The 14,637-nt window shown below is 38.2% G+C and overlaps 2 protein-coding genes across 4 annotated transcripts in view; one reads left to right on the plus strand and one right to left on the minus strand.

Moving 5' to 3' along the window:
- Positions 1-5,733, minus strand: part of LOC139412227 (regulator of G-protein signaling 7) — a 58,725-nt gene extending 52,992 nt beyond the window's left edge. For all 3 annotated transcript variants that reach the window (XM_071159073.1, XM_071159065.1, XM_071159057.1), the window contains exons 1-2: positions 5,648-5,733; positions 4,550-4,659 (exon numbers count right to left, since the gene is read on the minus strand). In XM_071159073.1, coding sequence (XP_071015174.1) covers positions 4,550-4,621 — 72 coding nt within the window. In that variant the 5' untranslated portion in view covers positions 4,622-4,659; positions 5,648-5,733. The remainder of the gene's footprint in view (positions 1-4,549; positions 4,660-5,647) is intronic.
- Positions 5,734-9,854: 4,121 nt separating this feature from the next.
- LOC139412288 (ubiquitin-conjugating enzyme E2 D4-like) lies at positions 9,855-14,058 on the plus strand. The gene is made up of 7 exons (XM_071159137.1): positions 9,855-10,006; positions 11,108-11,171; positions 11,352-11,383; positions 11,739-11,816; positions 11,934-12,039; positions 12,256-12,349; positions 12,615-14,058. The coding sequence occupies exons 1-7, from the start codon at positions 9,983-9,985 to the stop codon at positions 12,658-12,660; spliced, it is 444 nt and encodes a 147-aa protein (XP_071015238.1). The 5' UTR covers positions 9,855-9,982; the 3' UTR covers positions 12,661-14,058.
- Positions 14,059-14,637: the final 579 nt, after the last annotated feature.

A 14,637-nucleotide genomic window follows, 5' to 3' on the forward strand; every position in this document is an offset into this window, starting at 1 on the left:
CAAATATACAAACTTTTGGAGAAGGTTCTGTGGTGGTTGTTACAGAGGTTGTGAACAACATTTTAGTGAACGTCAGGAGAATATTCAAAGGATTTTCATCTGAAACATTTTTGATAAATAGATTTGATTAAAAACATTCTCTGAATGTTTTTGGTATGATATCATCCTACTGTTATACTGAACAAAAATATAAATGCAACATGCAACAATTTCTAAGATTGTACTGAGTTACTGTTCATATAAGGAAATCAGTCAATTTAAATTCACAAATACCTTTAAAAAAAAGTAGGGGTGTGGATCAGAAAACCAGTCAGTATCTGGTGTGACCACCATTTGCCTCTTGCAGCGGGACACATCTCCTTCACATAGAGTTGATCAGGCTGTTGATAGTGTCCTGTGGAATGTTGACCCACTCTTCTTCAATGGCTGTGCAAAATTGCTGGATATTAGCGGGAACTGGAACACGCTGTCTCACATGTCGCCCCAGAGCAACCCGAACATGATCAATGGGTGACATGTCTGGTGAGTATGCAGGCCAACTAGGACATTTTTACCTTCCAGTGTAATAGCGAACACCCCGCCGGTAGGTCATCAGGCAATAATGTTGTATGACCTTCTGTGTAGAAGTGTCAGGTTGTGCGCTACTGGTAAGAAGTCAGGTGCAGGAGAGCGGAGAGTTGTGATCAGGCACACACTTTAATTGGCAGAAGTAACAACAGACGGACGCAACTGCGTCAAAAACCTCCAGCCAAAATGGCAAAAGTGCAAAGCGCGACAACAGTCAAAATAATGCAGGAGTTAAACAATTAAACACACTCGGGTTCAACACGGTACCTGGGGGAAAACCAGCCTGGCGCGTAACATGAAACATGTAACAAAACAATTCCACACAAAGACATGGGGGAAACAGAGGGAACATATAAGTAGTGTGATTAGGGAATGTAAACCAGGTGTGCGTGAAAACAAGACAAAACAAATGGAACAATGACAAGTGGAGCGGCGATGGCTAGTAGACCGGTGACGTCGACCGCCGAACGCCGCCCGAACAAGGAGAGGAGCCGACTTCGGCGGAAGTCGTGACAAGAAGTCTGATTTAGTGCCTGCTCTTGTCCACTCGGTTCTAACGGCTTGTGGGCAAACTAGAGGGGAAAAGTATGTTCATACGTGTTCCTGAGGATCTTTCAGTGAAGGGGTCATAATATTTTGTAGCTTAAAACACTCAAAAGATAGAGCCACATTTGTAGGAAGAAGACAGAAACCGCTCTGTTTATTACAACCATGTCTAGCAGCTACTGGAGGTTACTGACGTAACCCCGGTTCTATGAACCAAGCTCAAATTTCTCTTGCTGCCCCGTTTTCAAATCAGCCGACCCCTAGTTTGGGAAACCATGTGCTAAGTACTCTCGGCCAACTAACGCTACCAGTGTGTCTGTGCCATTAGGCCACTTAGAAAAGTCTCTGCATTGACCATCTTGTTCAGAAGTGTAAGTGGGTCATCCAGCAGTTCAGCGGCCACATGCAGTCAAGAAGTGACCGAATGGAAGAGTAGATGAGATCAGTGAAGATCACAGTCATAGAACAGCTGAGAAATAGATCTGGTAATACATTATGAATGATATCTCAGCCATGTGAAAGGAGGTTGCTTAGAAATGTATTTTACATACACTGGTGCTAATTTATTTCCATTACCAGAACAATTTTTTACCATGACAAAAATGAAAGTTCAAGAGATCAATAGCGAAAGGAAGGAAGCAACATCATATCTGTAATTGAGTTGCCAAAAAGACCACAAATCAATAGGTCCGGGAGTCTTTGTTACTGTTTCTCCAAACCGCTTCCTTTATTTAATCGAATAAGTAACACAATTCCCCTCCCAACCAAATTAGGAATAACAAATCCATCCAAATATACCCACCCAACCCTCTCACTCTTACCGTTTGCCCGTTTTCAAATAGTCAAACTTTGAATGCCATTCTCTTCCAGTGGAGTAGGAGGCTGCAGTATAAGGAGGACATTAAGTACTGTACCTTTGTTTTTCACATGTAGCTACAGCATGAAAGGAGAAACTTCCACCAAATCTCTCTACAAGGACTGTAAATATAGCACAACATCCCACAGCTATGAAAGACAATACATGGAATAGTTTCCCCACATTCTTCTTGCTTTGTAATAGAAAACAAGAGCTGTTGCAGAGGAAATGTGAAAATCCACTGATGGGTGAAGGAAATGAAATGAAGAAGAAACCCCGATAGAGAACAGACCACAAGGGTCTGTGATGGGAAAATGATCACTTTATTGATGGATTTGACAATGTGAGACAGAGGCTTTCCTCCTCTGATTATGTGGTAACATACAAACAGCTCGCACATGTGATTGAATTCACAGACCCAGAGGTTTGTGACTGTTAGGCTGTCTCTAAGGATCAGCTTCAAGTTGTAATGATATGTGTACCGGAGAGTTGATTGAAATAGTAGGGAATCATGTTTCCTCTGAGTCCTCACACAAAATCTGTCATATGTTTACCTACAGAATTCCTTAGAATTCAATTGAGCCCATCTCTGTCATTTTTACACCTAATTTTGTTTCCAACTGCCTACACACACTCTGAAAGCAACTACCTATGGAGAGTACCTGGTAGTAGAAGTAAATTCTTACAGTTCCCTAAAAACACTGTGATTTCATTTGACCAGGGACAAAGAGCTACAGTGTACCATAATATGTTTCACATTGAATTGAGACCTAATTTTTCACATTTAACCTCAGCAATGAATGTACAGAGCAATGTAAGTAATCTGACCTCTCTGCTAAAAAGATGTGTCAGAGAATAATGTAGAAAAACAAAACCCCAGCTACTGCCTCTTCACTTATGTTCTGCCATTAACCTGGCAAATAATATTAACAGAAAACAGTAAACACAAGTCTTTTTACTGTGCAATTAGTAAGTTGGCTTTTGGTCCATTGCAAATAACATCAATAACATGCATGCCAGTCTTTCTTGGTTGAGGGTTGACAAGAGATTAACTGCTACTCTTCAAGTTTTTATGAGAAATATTAATGTGATGAGAATTACAAATTGTCTGCATAATCAAATAACATTCAGCTCAGACACCCACACATACCCCACAAGACATGCCACCAGGGGTCATTTCAAAGTCCCTAAGTCCAAAACTAATTAATGGCACTGCACAGTATTATACAGAGCCATGATCCCTTCAATTTCTAATTATTCACGCAAACAGCAACATTTTAAAAACAGGATTAAACAACATCACATGGAACAGCGGGAACTGTGAGGGGACACACACAAACACACACACAAACATACACACTCTAACACGTATTTTGCTGTTGTTGTATTGTTTGTATATGGTTGTATTGTAAATGTGTGTGACTGTCATTGTCTATCAGTGTATCAGTGTTTCATTACTTGTCATGTTTTGTGTTTTTTTGTGGATCGCAAGAAGAGTAGCTGCTACTTCAGCAAAAGCCAATGGGGAGCCAAATAAACAAATAAATACTCTCTTCCATATAAAACAAAACAAATAAACAAATACATACTCTCTTCCATATAAAACAAAACAAATAAACAAATACATACTCTCTTCCATATAAAACAAAACAAATAAACAAATAAATACTCTCTTCCATATAAAACAAAACAAATAAACAAATACATACTCTCTTCCATATAAAACAAAACAAATAAACAAATAAATACTCTCTTCCATATAAAACAAAACAAATAAACAAATAAATACTCTATTCCATACAAAACAAAGCAAATAAACAAATACATACTCTCTTCCATATAAAACAAAACAAAATAATGAGCTGAATCCAAATCCCCACTATACTCTGCAGCTATGAAAAATCATGCTAAATCACATGCACATGCACATTCACTGAGTAAAATACACAGAAAAAAGTTCTCGTTGTTCTCCCTACTTTTCATTATATTTTTTCAAGCTATTTTGAAGCTTGAGGTAAGATTATATTAATAAGATATCCCTACAGATCATCAATACATTTCTCTTTCTCAGTGGGGAGTTGCACTGATGGACTAGATAGATTTCACAGCTGAATCTAAAGAAATACTGCATTGACAACATACTAGACATTCTAATGCATTTTCCTTCCTTTTGCTCCAAAATGTATAACTCAACTGGTTAAAATGGCTGAATGTCATACATACACAACCAGAGCCTCTGGAACAAACCAGACCATGTAACCTGAGTGTGTTTGCATGCAAGTACAAGTGTCTATATGCATGTTTGCATTTATGTACAGTCATGTGCATCAGTGCACATGGTGACACCCCCGTCATACACTCATTTCGATGCCACATACCTGTAACTAGCTGTCGCTACAAAACCAAATCAAGGACATGGATTTCAGTAGAGTCAAAGCCTTCTAGTTGTACATGTGTGTCCTTTAGCATTGGGTTTGTATCAGCCTACACGGTGTCTTATCGCTACTGAAGTGCACAAAACATGTGCACTGAGGTAGAATGGGTTTTCACCCAGTTTGAACACTGTTCTGCACACCTTACCTTTCTGTATACAATCATGTTGGGTGATTCATCGGCTACTCCATTGCTCCCCACACTGTTGGTCTGTGCCATGATCCAGTAGGGTGAACAGCCTCAGTAATGCTCAGGTGCTGAAGCAGAGAGATAGGACAGTGGAGAACATTATGGCATGGAAACATTAAAGAGGAATCCTACAGGAACAAAATGTCCCTTACCTTTAAGCTACATACAAAATAGAAGAATCCTTTGAGTGCATAAAAATAACCTATTAGATGTAAGTGAGTCTATTTCCAATCATAGGCTAACATGGTAGAAATGTTAATATCATCAACTAATTGATGTATTAACTAAATGTTTTGGCTGGTTAATTTCAGTACAAATAGCAGTAATTACAGTGATGTGATCATCATTATTATAATCATCACCATCATTCTCCTCCTCCTCCTCATCATTTCATATTTTACCATTATATACATTCCTTCACTATTCGACCCGATTAACATATGCACAATATCGAGATTTAATGAAAGCTTACACAAAGGCCTTATAGATTTCCGCCTTGCTATCGTGCTTATTGACATTGGAGAATTCAATAGCTCCTGAGATGCGAAAAGGCAGCACGGTGGCAAGAAAACGTGCAGGCAAGCTCTAAATCAAAAACAGTGGATGTAGGGGACTTAACGAAATAGGCTCGGGTTGTTTCTCAAAGGGGAAGTAAAGAACAATGTGTAAAATACATGTAATTTATTGCCTTTGAAATACAAAACGTGTATACAAAGTCTACAAAATACCCTTTCATTACAAACGGTGAGAAATGATCGAGGGCAATTTTGTGTGCATCCGAGGTTCCGTATCTAATCTTCGCCCCAAACGACACCCACCGCATCCTTTCAAGGATTATTCCAAAATACATAGCATATGTAAATATCATAGTCTTCCCTTAGCTCCCATTATCACATAGCTAATAGCCAATGAAGTGTCTCCATCAAGCCAAGACTCCTATAATTTCAGTACCATGGACAGCTACAGCAAAAAGCCCCGCTCCCTTGATCACTTGTCTCGATCTATCGTGAATAAAAGGAAAATATGTAAATAAGCAATCGTTCTTTGATGATTTACCTGAAAAAACGCACAGCCTGCGAATATCCTGTTTCTTTGCAGAACTGGTGTGTAGTGCGTGTGATAGGTTAGGCTATGTCAACTGGCAGACATAGGAATTCGAAGATAATTCATTGGCAATTGTTAGAGACAGGCATTCGATGCAGACTTGGTTGTTACCGCTTCCCTCTTCTCCAAAATGATGCTGAAAGCACGGGCGCGCGGCACCCACAGAATAACGTGAACGTGCATCGATCCATGACCAATCACGTGCAAGGAATCCAAACCCCTATCTGGCACATTTACAGGGGACCGTCAGATTGAAATAGCACTGTGTTGTTGTTATAAAACAGTAATGGTGGTCACACATTTCTTTAAACACATTTTGGTGAGCTGAGCAGAGAAACAGGCATACTACTGAGGATGATAATGATGATAATGATGATGATGAATTGGGAATACACATTTAGTCAATTACATGTAATGGTGTAATGAGTATCCACCAAAACCTATAAATAAATGTATCTGTGTAATCTTTATGTATTGCTCATATTTCTGTTACACACTGTGACATTTTGCATATTCAATAGTCATTATAATTTGTCTTTTTTAGCCTACCTTGCTAGAATATTAATCATATTGACATAGCCTAGAGATATCTGATTAGCATTTAGGCCATTAATTGGATGGCCAATGTCATAAAGCTAATAATGATATTCTCATCTGTAGCGTACAAAACATCTTCCTTCACTTCATTATGCATGCACAGTATGCATATCTTTCAGGTTTAGGTGACACTGTGTCCAAACTCTTTTTTGTTTTCAAGTCCTGTTTGCTGCTGTGGTAAAATAATGCATTATACTCAGTCTTGAATATCCAGAAATGATTAACAACCTCATTTGATGCAGCATCATTGGCTGGGTGGCACACCACTGTCAGAGCGCAAAGGATTTGCAAAGAAATGAGCTTCAAGACTCATGTGTCACTCTCATCCCAACCCAAATCCGGTTCTTCCATCTCACTTTCATATTTCTCCTCAACCTCACCTTACATCGAATCAGTTTTAATATTTGAACACATTTTTTCAAAGGCTGAACATTTATGCTCATAATTTATTTTGAAAAAACAGAAGTATCTGATACGCTGTTTTTTTTGTGGCACCGAGTCTTGGTCCCTGAAGACTCTCAATCCATATGATACATTCGTTGGCGTGCATAAATCCACTACTACTTTTCAATAGAAATGTTTATGGTACATGTCCTCTCAGGATAGCAAGTTACTATAAATGTTAATTTTAATACATGCAGTTAACACAGAATACCTAGACCTGGCAATCTACCACCAACAGTTTGTCTACAATCATATCAAGGGGCTTCTCCTTTCATCAAGCAGAATAGTTTTCTATAACCCTTTCTCCCTCTCCCATAATTCCATATCTATTTGAGGTGCCTGTACTCAGTTCCGGTGAGCTCCTGTCCAAGTCAAGCACTGTCTCTATGCAGTATTGACTGGATGTCACCGGGGATCTCCCTATATTGAACACCTTATCAGTAGAATTCACTAGAAAGTCAGGCCGGGTCAACTAAGGGCCCCTTAGGTCCCTTCTAAGAACTGGAGCCCATCCCGTGAGAAAACCCTGCAAGTATAATATGTGTCATATGCCCTGCCTTCTTCTTCCCCACGTGTCAATGTAACAGACATCACGCTACTTGCTTAGCAAGTACCACATCCTCCTGACGAGGCTCACACGGAGGCTCGAACCCAGGACCTCTGCCTTGCTAGCACACGTGAACGCCTTCACAAAGCGTCTTACCAGTCGGCGACATCAAAACGTTAGCTATTTGGTGGCACTTCAGAATGAGGAGTGAGTTTCACACATCCACATGTGCTACACCAAGACCTAGGTTCGGTAGGTTACTTTATAAATGTAACAAGTTACAGTTCCTGTCCAAAATTGTAATCTGTAAAGTAACATTTGGATTACCCAAACTCAGTAACATAATCTGATTACTTTCAGTTAGTTTTGGATTACCTTCCTCTTATTAATATTGATGTACCCGTGCTTCAATCTATGTAACATAATAACATTTGCCAGTCTGAGATAGAGATTTAATTTTTTTTGCATGGGCTGCATCTCAATCCAGCGCATCCACCTATGCGGTCTTCCCTATCTGCAGTGGAAAGTTGCAAAGCTACAGCACTGTTTGTCAGACCAGGAGACACCTGAAAATCGGTCTTCTCAGGAAAATGTCCGTAACTAACATGGCACTCTACAGAAAGATGAGACTCTCACGAACACGATGGTCTTCTCTATTTTGATTCATGACTTCCATAAGCCCCACGGGACTCGTCTGAAGTCCGTTTGAGCTACAAACGAATATGTGTCACGGGACTTGTCTGAAGGTACTGGTTTAAAAACATTATGGACATATGGAGGTAGTTTTGTGCCAACAAAAAAAGGGGTTAAATATGTCTCAAAAAATATATACATATATATATCTATAATATATATATATATATATCTATAATATATATATATATATATATATATATATATATATATATATATATATATATATATATATATATATATATATATATATATCCTGAGCTTTCTTATATTTCCTAGATATAGGACAAACACTTCAAAACCTTGTTTCTTATGAGTTATACTTTTTTTGTATTTTTTTGCAATTTATAATTGTGTTATTAAGTGCATTTCTGTGGGCTATAGTAGTAAAGGCCAAATTCAATAATTTATCAAATCATTTTCTTATATGTATTTTTTCTATACCTAAAGGGGTCTTAAAATTACAAATCAAATAGTTAGATGATCCATATGACCATCTTAAACAATTCCATCTGTCAGTTTAGACGCCCCCCACCCCTTACGCACTTATGTACTTTTATTTAAGATGTCTATGTTTTTTAGAGGATGATCCACAGTTCAGTGGTCACGCAGTCAAGAACATTAGAGCCATCTGGTGGTTCAAGACAGAACACTGCCCAAACTAGTGCAACAATATCAAAATTACTGCTAGACAACAACCACACATAGTTTTAGAATACTAAACATGCCTTATTTGATTGATGCTTACAAATGCAGAGATCTAATGTAGTAGGCTAGCTCAGTTAGGAAAAATCTATGACAATATTATTGTTTCTAGTTGTGTGGAAAAGCATCACCCCAGTAGGTTGATGGTGCATAAATAAATATGATTGGCTATTTGGTATTCGATATTAGCATTGTTCACGTCATGTCCAAATCATCCGAAAGTATTTCAAATTGATTGTGAAGCAAAAGTCAACAAAGTCACTTGTAGATGATTTGAACAAAACGTTAGCATTTGGAAACAGTCCCAGCAAAACTAAACTAAAGCATAGATTGCTGTCATACCACAGAACAATGAGACAGATATTTCACTGAATGTATAAATGTGAAGCGTCCGCTTGGCTTTTCAACTCACTACAAAATATGGTAGTGAGAGGAAGACCAGTGGCAGACAGTGGGAGAAGATGGAACAAAATGGATTTTGGCCGACATTCTGCAAATTTTCTCATTGATGAAACCTTTGATCTCAAAACAGTTTTCTGCTCCCAAAACTATAATCTGTTACGAACAGTGGATTACGTTTTGTAGACTTTACCCTTTGTTCAAATTTCCAATTGAGTTGTTTAAAAGGCGTGGAAAGGCAAATTGAGTTATTGCACAAGCACACATTACACAGTAGGCTAATTTATTCTCATTTGAAATGACAGGCTGTGGTCTATCTTGATTTAGTTATAAAAATATTTGGTCATGCCTTGTCCATAGACTGGTTACAGGGTAAGGAAACCAATGTCATTTTGGTAGCTATCCTTTTAATTTATGTTACGTGCATCTGTCCACGAGATATTAGCAATGTGCCACAGATAAACCATTTATTATCGTAATCTTTGAGTGTACTGTCACTTTAACAGGCCGATGTTCAACGTAAAAACTCAAATCCCCAGAATGCACAGTAGTTTGAGTCCTCGCCAAAAGGGTCATGGTTAGAAGGGATACAGATTTTATCAAATGAACGTCAAAAGTAAACATTTGGGGGATTTTAGCTAACCAATTTCGTAACCTTGATGTAATTATCATAACCGCATACGTTAATTCCCCAAACCTGCTGCGTAACATGGTCTCCTAACCTGTTACGAAAAGTCAAATCTGACAAAAGCCGTATCCTCTCTAGTCAAAACCAACAAAAAGCGGAAACAAAAGAAATCGCAAATTTCTAGAAACAAATTTTGGTGAGCTGGGCAGAGATACAGGCATACAACTGACAGCTTTCACTGTTAACACCATACACCTAACTCAGGAGGGCTGACATGGCTTTGAAAAGAATACAGAAGGTGAGTGTGTCTATTAATTGTATAACGTCGTCATGTTCATAAACGGTTGGTCGATGTCCTGTCACAAAATTCCACGATAGCATACTATAGCTAGTTAGCTCATTTTAGCGTTGGACGTTAGCTTTGTCACAAAATTCCACGATAGCATACTATAGCTAGCTCATTTTAGCTTTGGACGTTAGCTGCGTAGCTATGTAACTATCGCTAGCTACCTAAACCATTGGCTACTTTGTCAACAATGGTTTAACTTGTCCGTTGTTCCGCACCAACGAAATACAACATTTTCATCGCAGCAATAATGACAATAAAACGTTAGCTAACTGTTAATGTTTTACCTTGTCAGGCTGGCAAATCAAAGCTCGCTAATATTAGTAACGTTAATTACACCTGTTGGCTATTGGCCTACCAGCATAATCATCAGTCAATCAATAACGTTAGCTAACTAAGTTAACTAGTTATCGGTGTAACGTTAGCTAGGTAAGTGAATTGTATCAACGCCATAACTAGCTAGTTACAGTAGCTAGTTAGATACTCGTAAATTAGCTAACCAACTGGTCTGTTAGCTACTCGAACTTGTAAGCTAGTTATGTTGATGTTCTGGTTATTCCTGTCTGTCCTTGAATAAAAACGCTTCTGGAATCCTCATCACCACGAGTGGGCTATTGTAGCTATCTTTACTTGTTTTACTTTCAGTGTATATTTCAACAGAACATTAACGTTAATGCGCCTTTATATAATTCATGAAATTCAGCAGTAGCTAAATTATGGATATATGGGGGTCAATTCCTAGTTATATATGTAGCTAACTAGGTACCTTGTTGTTTACTTATTTAACCAGGAAAAAAAACATTGAGACACGGCGTCTCTTTTGCAAGGGAGATCTGGCCAAGAAAGCAGCAGCTGTCAATAAACATTACACCATGTAAAACATACAGCACAACATGTCACCTAGCTAGCTACTTGAATTCGTATAAAGCCATATAGACCACAAGACTGTGACTTGTCAAAGCAGCTAACATTGTTGGGTAGACAATGCACTATATGTATGGCATTTTCCCCCTGTGGATAATTCATTGTGCTACATTTTATTTTATTTTACAGGAGCTACATGACTTGCAAAGGGACCCTCCTGCTCAATGCTCAGCTGGACCAGTTGGAGAGGACTGTATGTTTCACTACAGCTTATGTGGCCACCTTAATTAATGCAGAAATACAATTTGATGCATATGGAAATGAAGGGGTATTGACCTCAGTCGATTAATTCCTTTTGGTGCCATTTTGTATTTTATTATTGTCAATAATTATATGATTTGATGTGATCTAATGTCTCTTCTTTCTTTTACAGTGTTTCATTGGCAAGCCACAATCATGGGACCTGTAAGCCCTTTTCTAGATTCTCATTGTTTCTAAATCTTTAGTAGACAACAGTGTGTCAATATTGTGTTGATTTCTGATGGAAGCTATTTATTCTGCTTTGGTCCCATTGTTATAAGCTCAACCTACTTGCACCAAAGGAACACGTGTTAGTCTCCTTGTCTTACTATATGGCCTACTATAACGGAGTTGCTTGGATGTGTGTCACCTCCAGTAAACCCCCATCACACTTCTGTTACTGTAAACAATGACAAGTAAAGGGAGGCTGACTGTGGGCTTTAACATTCTATGGAGTATTGGGTGTCACTTTACGGTTCACAGCACTGTTTTAACAAGGAACCTTTCACCCCTCTTTTAGACTGACAGCCCATATCAGGGAGGAGTGTTCTTCCTCACCATCCACTTCCCAACAGACTATCCCTTCAAACCACCAAAGGTTAGAAACACCTCTTCAGCTCCTGTTACACAATATTCCCCTAGGTGTCGAGTACCCTAAACCACATGCAGTATGTATGCCTGACTTTCTTTTTCTCCATGTATTTTCTTTCCATAGGTAGCCTTCACAACGAAAATCTATCACCCAAACATAAACAGTAATGGTAGCATCTGTCTGGACATCCTGAGGTCACAGTGGTCCCCAGCACTTACAGTTTCAAAAGGTAAGACAAACTGGCTTACATGTGTGGTTTGTAAACCAACTTGTTTTTCTGTGTATCTTTTGTACCCTCATGGAAGTTAGTTGAAAAATGCATCTCAAATGTTTGTCTGATTTGTTCTCCAACTGTTAAGCTTGACAATATTGATAATGACTATTATTGCTGGTGTAATTGCGAAATAAACTCATCCTGGTTATCCCTGCCTTTTTGTTCTTCCAGTTTTATTGTCCATATGCTCTTTGCTATGTGACCCAAACCCAGATGACCCCCTAGTCCCAGACATAGCACACATCTACAAGCAGGACAAAGAAAAGTAAGTTTACACGCTCTCTCACACACATGCACACCATTCTTCTTTTAGCAGGAAAAATATATGAACATGACATTCCTTTCATGTGTACAGCATGTAGTCAATTATAGAATAAACATCTCTTCTGAAAGTACACACTCCAAGAATACTATATCTACTGTATAATGATATGGCTGCTTAAAACAGACTGGCTGAATGTAAGATTTGGCTGTAAATGGCTCAATAAGTCTTTGTTAAACCTGGTTTACATTTTATTTTGTTTTTACAGGTACAACAGATTAGCAAGAGATTGGACTCAAAAGTATGCAATGTAAAGGACTGAAGTTTGAGACAACGAAAGAGGTTTAAGCAAATTAACTTCATGGACACTTCTGAAAACCGTACTGTTGCCACCCCTCATCCACACTGGTTCAAGAAGAAGTGTTGTATATGGGAAGCACTTTCTATCCCCAAATTAACTGCTTTTATGCTATGAAGTCATTATTTTCCTTTTGTTTGACGTTCCCAATGTTATATAACTTATTATTGAGTTATTTCTGAGATGACCCATACAAAAAACAGACCAATTATGACTCCACCCCCTCCATCTTAGTTTTTTTCTCCTTTTAGAGATTTTTATTGTGTAGTATAAAGCTATACTGAATCTATTTTTATTATTTTGCATTAAAAAGTTAAACAAAAAAAATAGATGCTGTCTTTATTGTTATTCTAGGGAGACCTATTTATTTTAGATCTGCACAAGTGCCTGGAGGTTTGGGCTATGATTTCTTTTGAATAGGGCAGTAGAATTCAGAAATTCTTCCCATGTCATTTTGTATTTCACCACTAGATGACAGCATTTACCACTTCTCAATTACTACACAGGAACACAGCTCAGTTGAATGCAAATTCGAATTAGGGCTATAATCTGGCAGGTTACGCAAATGGATTACACAGTTACCTTGGTTTTCCCAAATCTATAACTCCACAGTTAATAGCATTTAAAAAAAAATATATATATAAATTTCAGCTACTATCAGGTTTAATTATGACAGTGCGTTCTGACTTTTCAGATGGGATGTCTAGATGGAATAGGGCTTTTGTCAAATTGACGTCAAAAGCAGATTTTTTTTTGGGGGGGGGGTTGGTATTTTGGCTAAATGTAATCCTTTTCCTTACCAAAGTAATTCTCCACACCTGCTACGTGAAGTAACTTTCTACATTAATTATCCTACTAAAATTCAATTTTGACCAAAGCTGTATCCATGAAAGTTGACCCTATGAACTTCAACATCTGAAGTAAAGCCTAATGATAAGAGATGCATAATATTTGTTCAGTCTCCTTGTATGTATGCTGTGGAATAGCGCTGTAGCCCTACATATAAATGAGATGAAGCATATTGAATAAATGTTTCAATTTCACGGAGGCAACTCAACTGTCTAAACTGAAATTCTCCATTTTATCTCAGTGTATCAACTCTTACAGAAGTGGTTCTTGTGGGGTGGTGTTGGGCCATTGTGTAGTTTTGTTGTTACTGTATTGTTTCTTCAGGATGTGAATTGCTTCCTCAATGTTTCTTAGAACTCAAATGCTTCCTCTGGCCATTCTCTTACATTACGGTTAATTTACTGTATCTCATCGGTGCCATAGAGTGACATGGAATTGAGTCCTAAATAAAATACACATAGTAATGAACTTAAGTAAATGTATTAAACCTAGTCAAATTAATAAAATAAACCTACCTACAGTGCATTTGGAAAGTATTCAGACCCCTTGACTTTTTACACATTTTGTTAAATTACAGCCTAATTCTAAAATTGATTAAATTATGTATTTTCCTCAATCTACACCCAATACCCCATAATGACAAATTGAAAACAGGCTTATAGAAATGTTTGCAAATGTATTAAAACTAAAGGAATGATACCTTATTTACATAAGTATTCAGACCTTTTGCTATGAGACTTGAAATTGATCTCGGGAGCATCCTGTTTCCATTGATCATCCTTGAGATGTTTCTACAACGTGATTGGAGTCCACCTGTGGTAAATTCAACTGATTGGACATGATTTGGAACGGCATGCACCTGTCTATATAAGGTTCCACAGTTGACAGTGCATGTCAGAGCAAAAACCAAGCCAGGAAGGAATTGTCCGTAGAGCTCCGAGACAGGATTGTGCCGAGGCACATCAATGGGGAAGGGTACCAAAAAATGTAAGGTTCCCAAGAACACGGTGGCTTCCATCATTCTTAAATGGAAGAAGGTTGGAACCATCAAAACTCTCCCTAGAGCTGGCTGCCTGGCCAAAAT

This window comes from Oncorhynchus clarkii, chromosome 1 (assembly GCF_045791955.1).
Source record: "Oncorhynchus clarkii lewisi isolate Uvic-CL-2024 chromosome 1, UVic_Ocla_1.0, whole genome shotgun sequence".
In the NCBI taxonomy this organism is placed as follows: domain Eukaryota; kingdom Metazoa; phylum Chordata; class Actinopteri; order Salmoniformes; family Salmonidae; genus Oncorhynchus; species Oncorhynchus clarkii.

Excerpts from the sequence above, each read along its gene's own strand:
- LOC139412288 (XM_071159137.1), top strand. The coding sequence starts at position 9,983 with ATGGCTTTGAAAAGAATACAGAAG. Across the intron at positions 11,817-11,933 it reads ATCCCTTCAAACCACCAAAG|GTAGCCTTCACAACGAAAAT; the intron begins GTTAGAAACACC and ends TTCTTTCCATAG. Across the intron at positions 12,040-12,255 it reads AGCACTTACAGTTTCAAAAG|TTTTATTGTCCATATGCTCT; the intron begins GTAAGACAAACT and ends TTGTTCTTCCAG.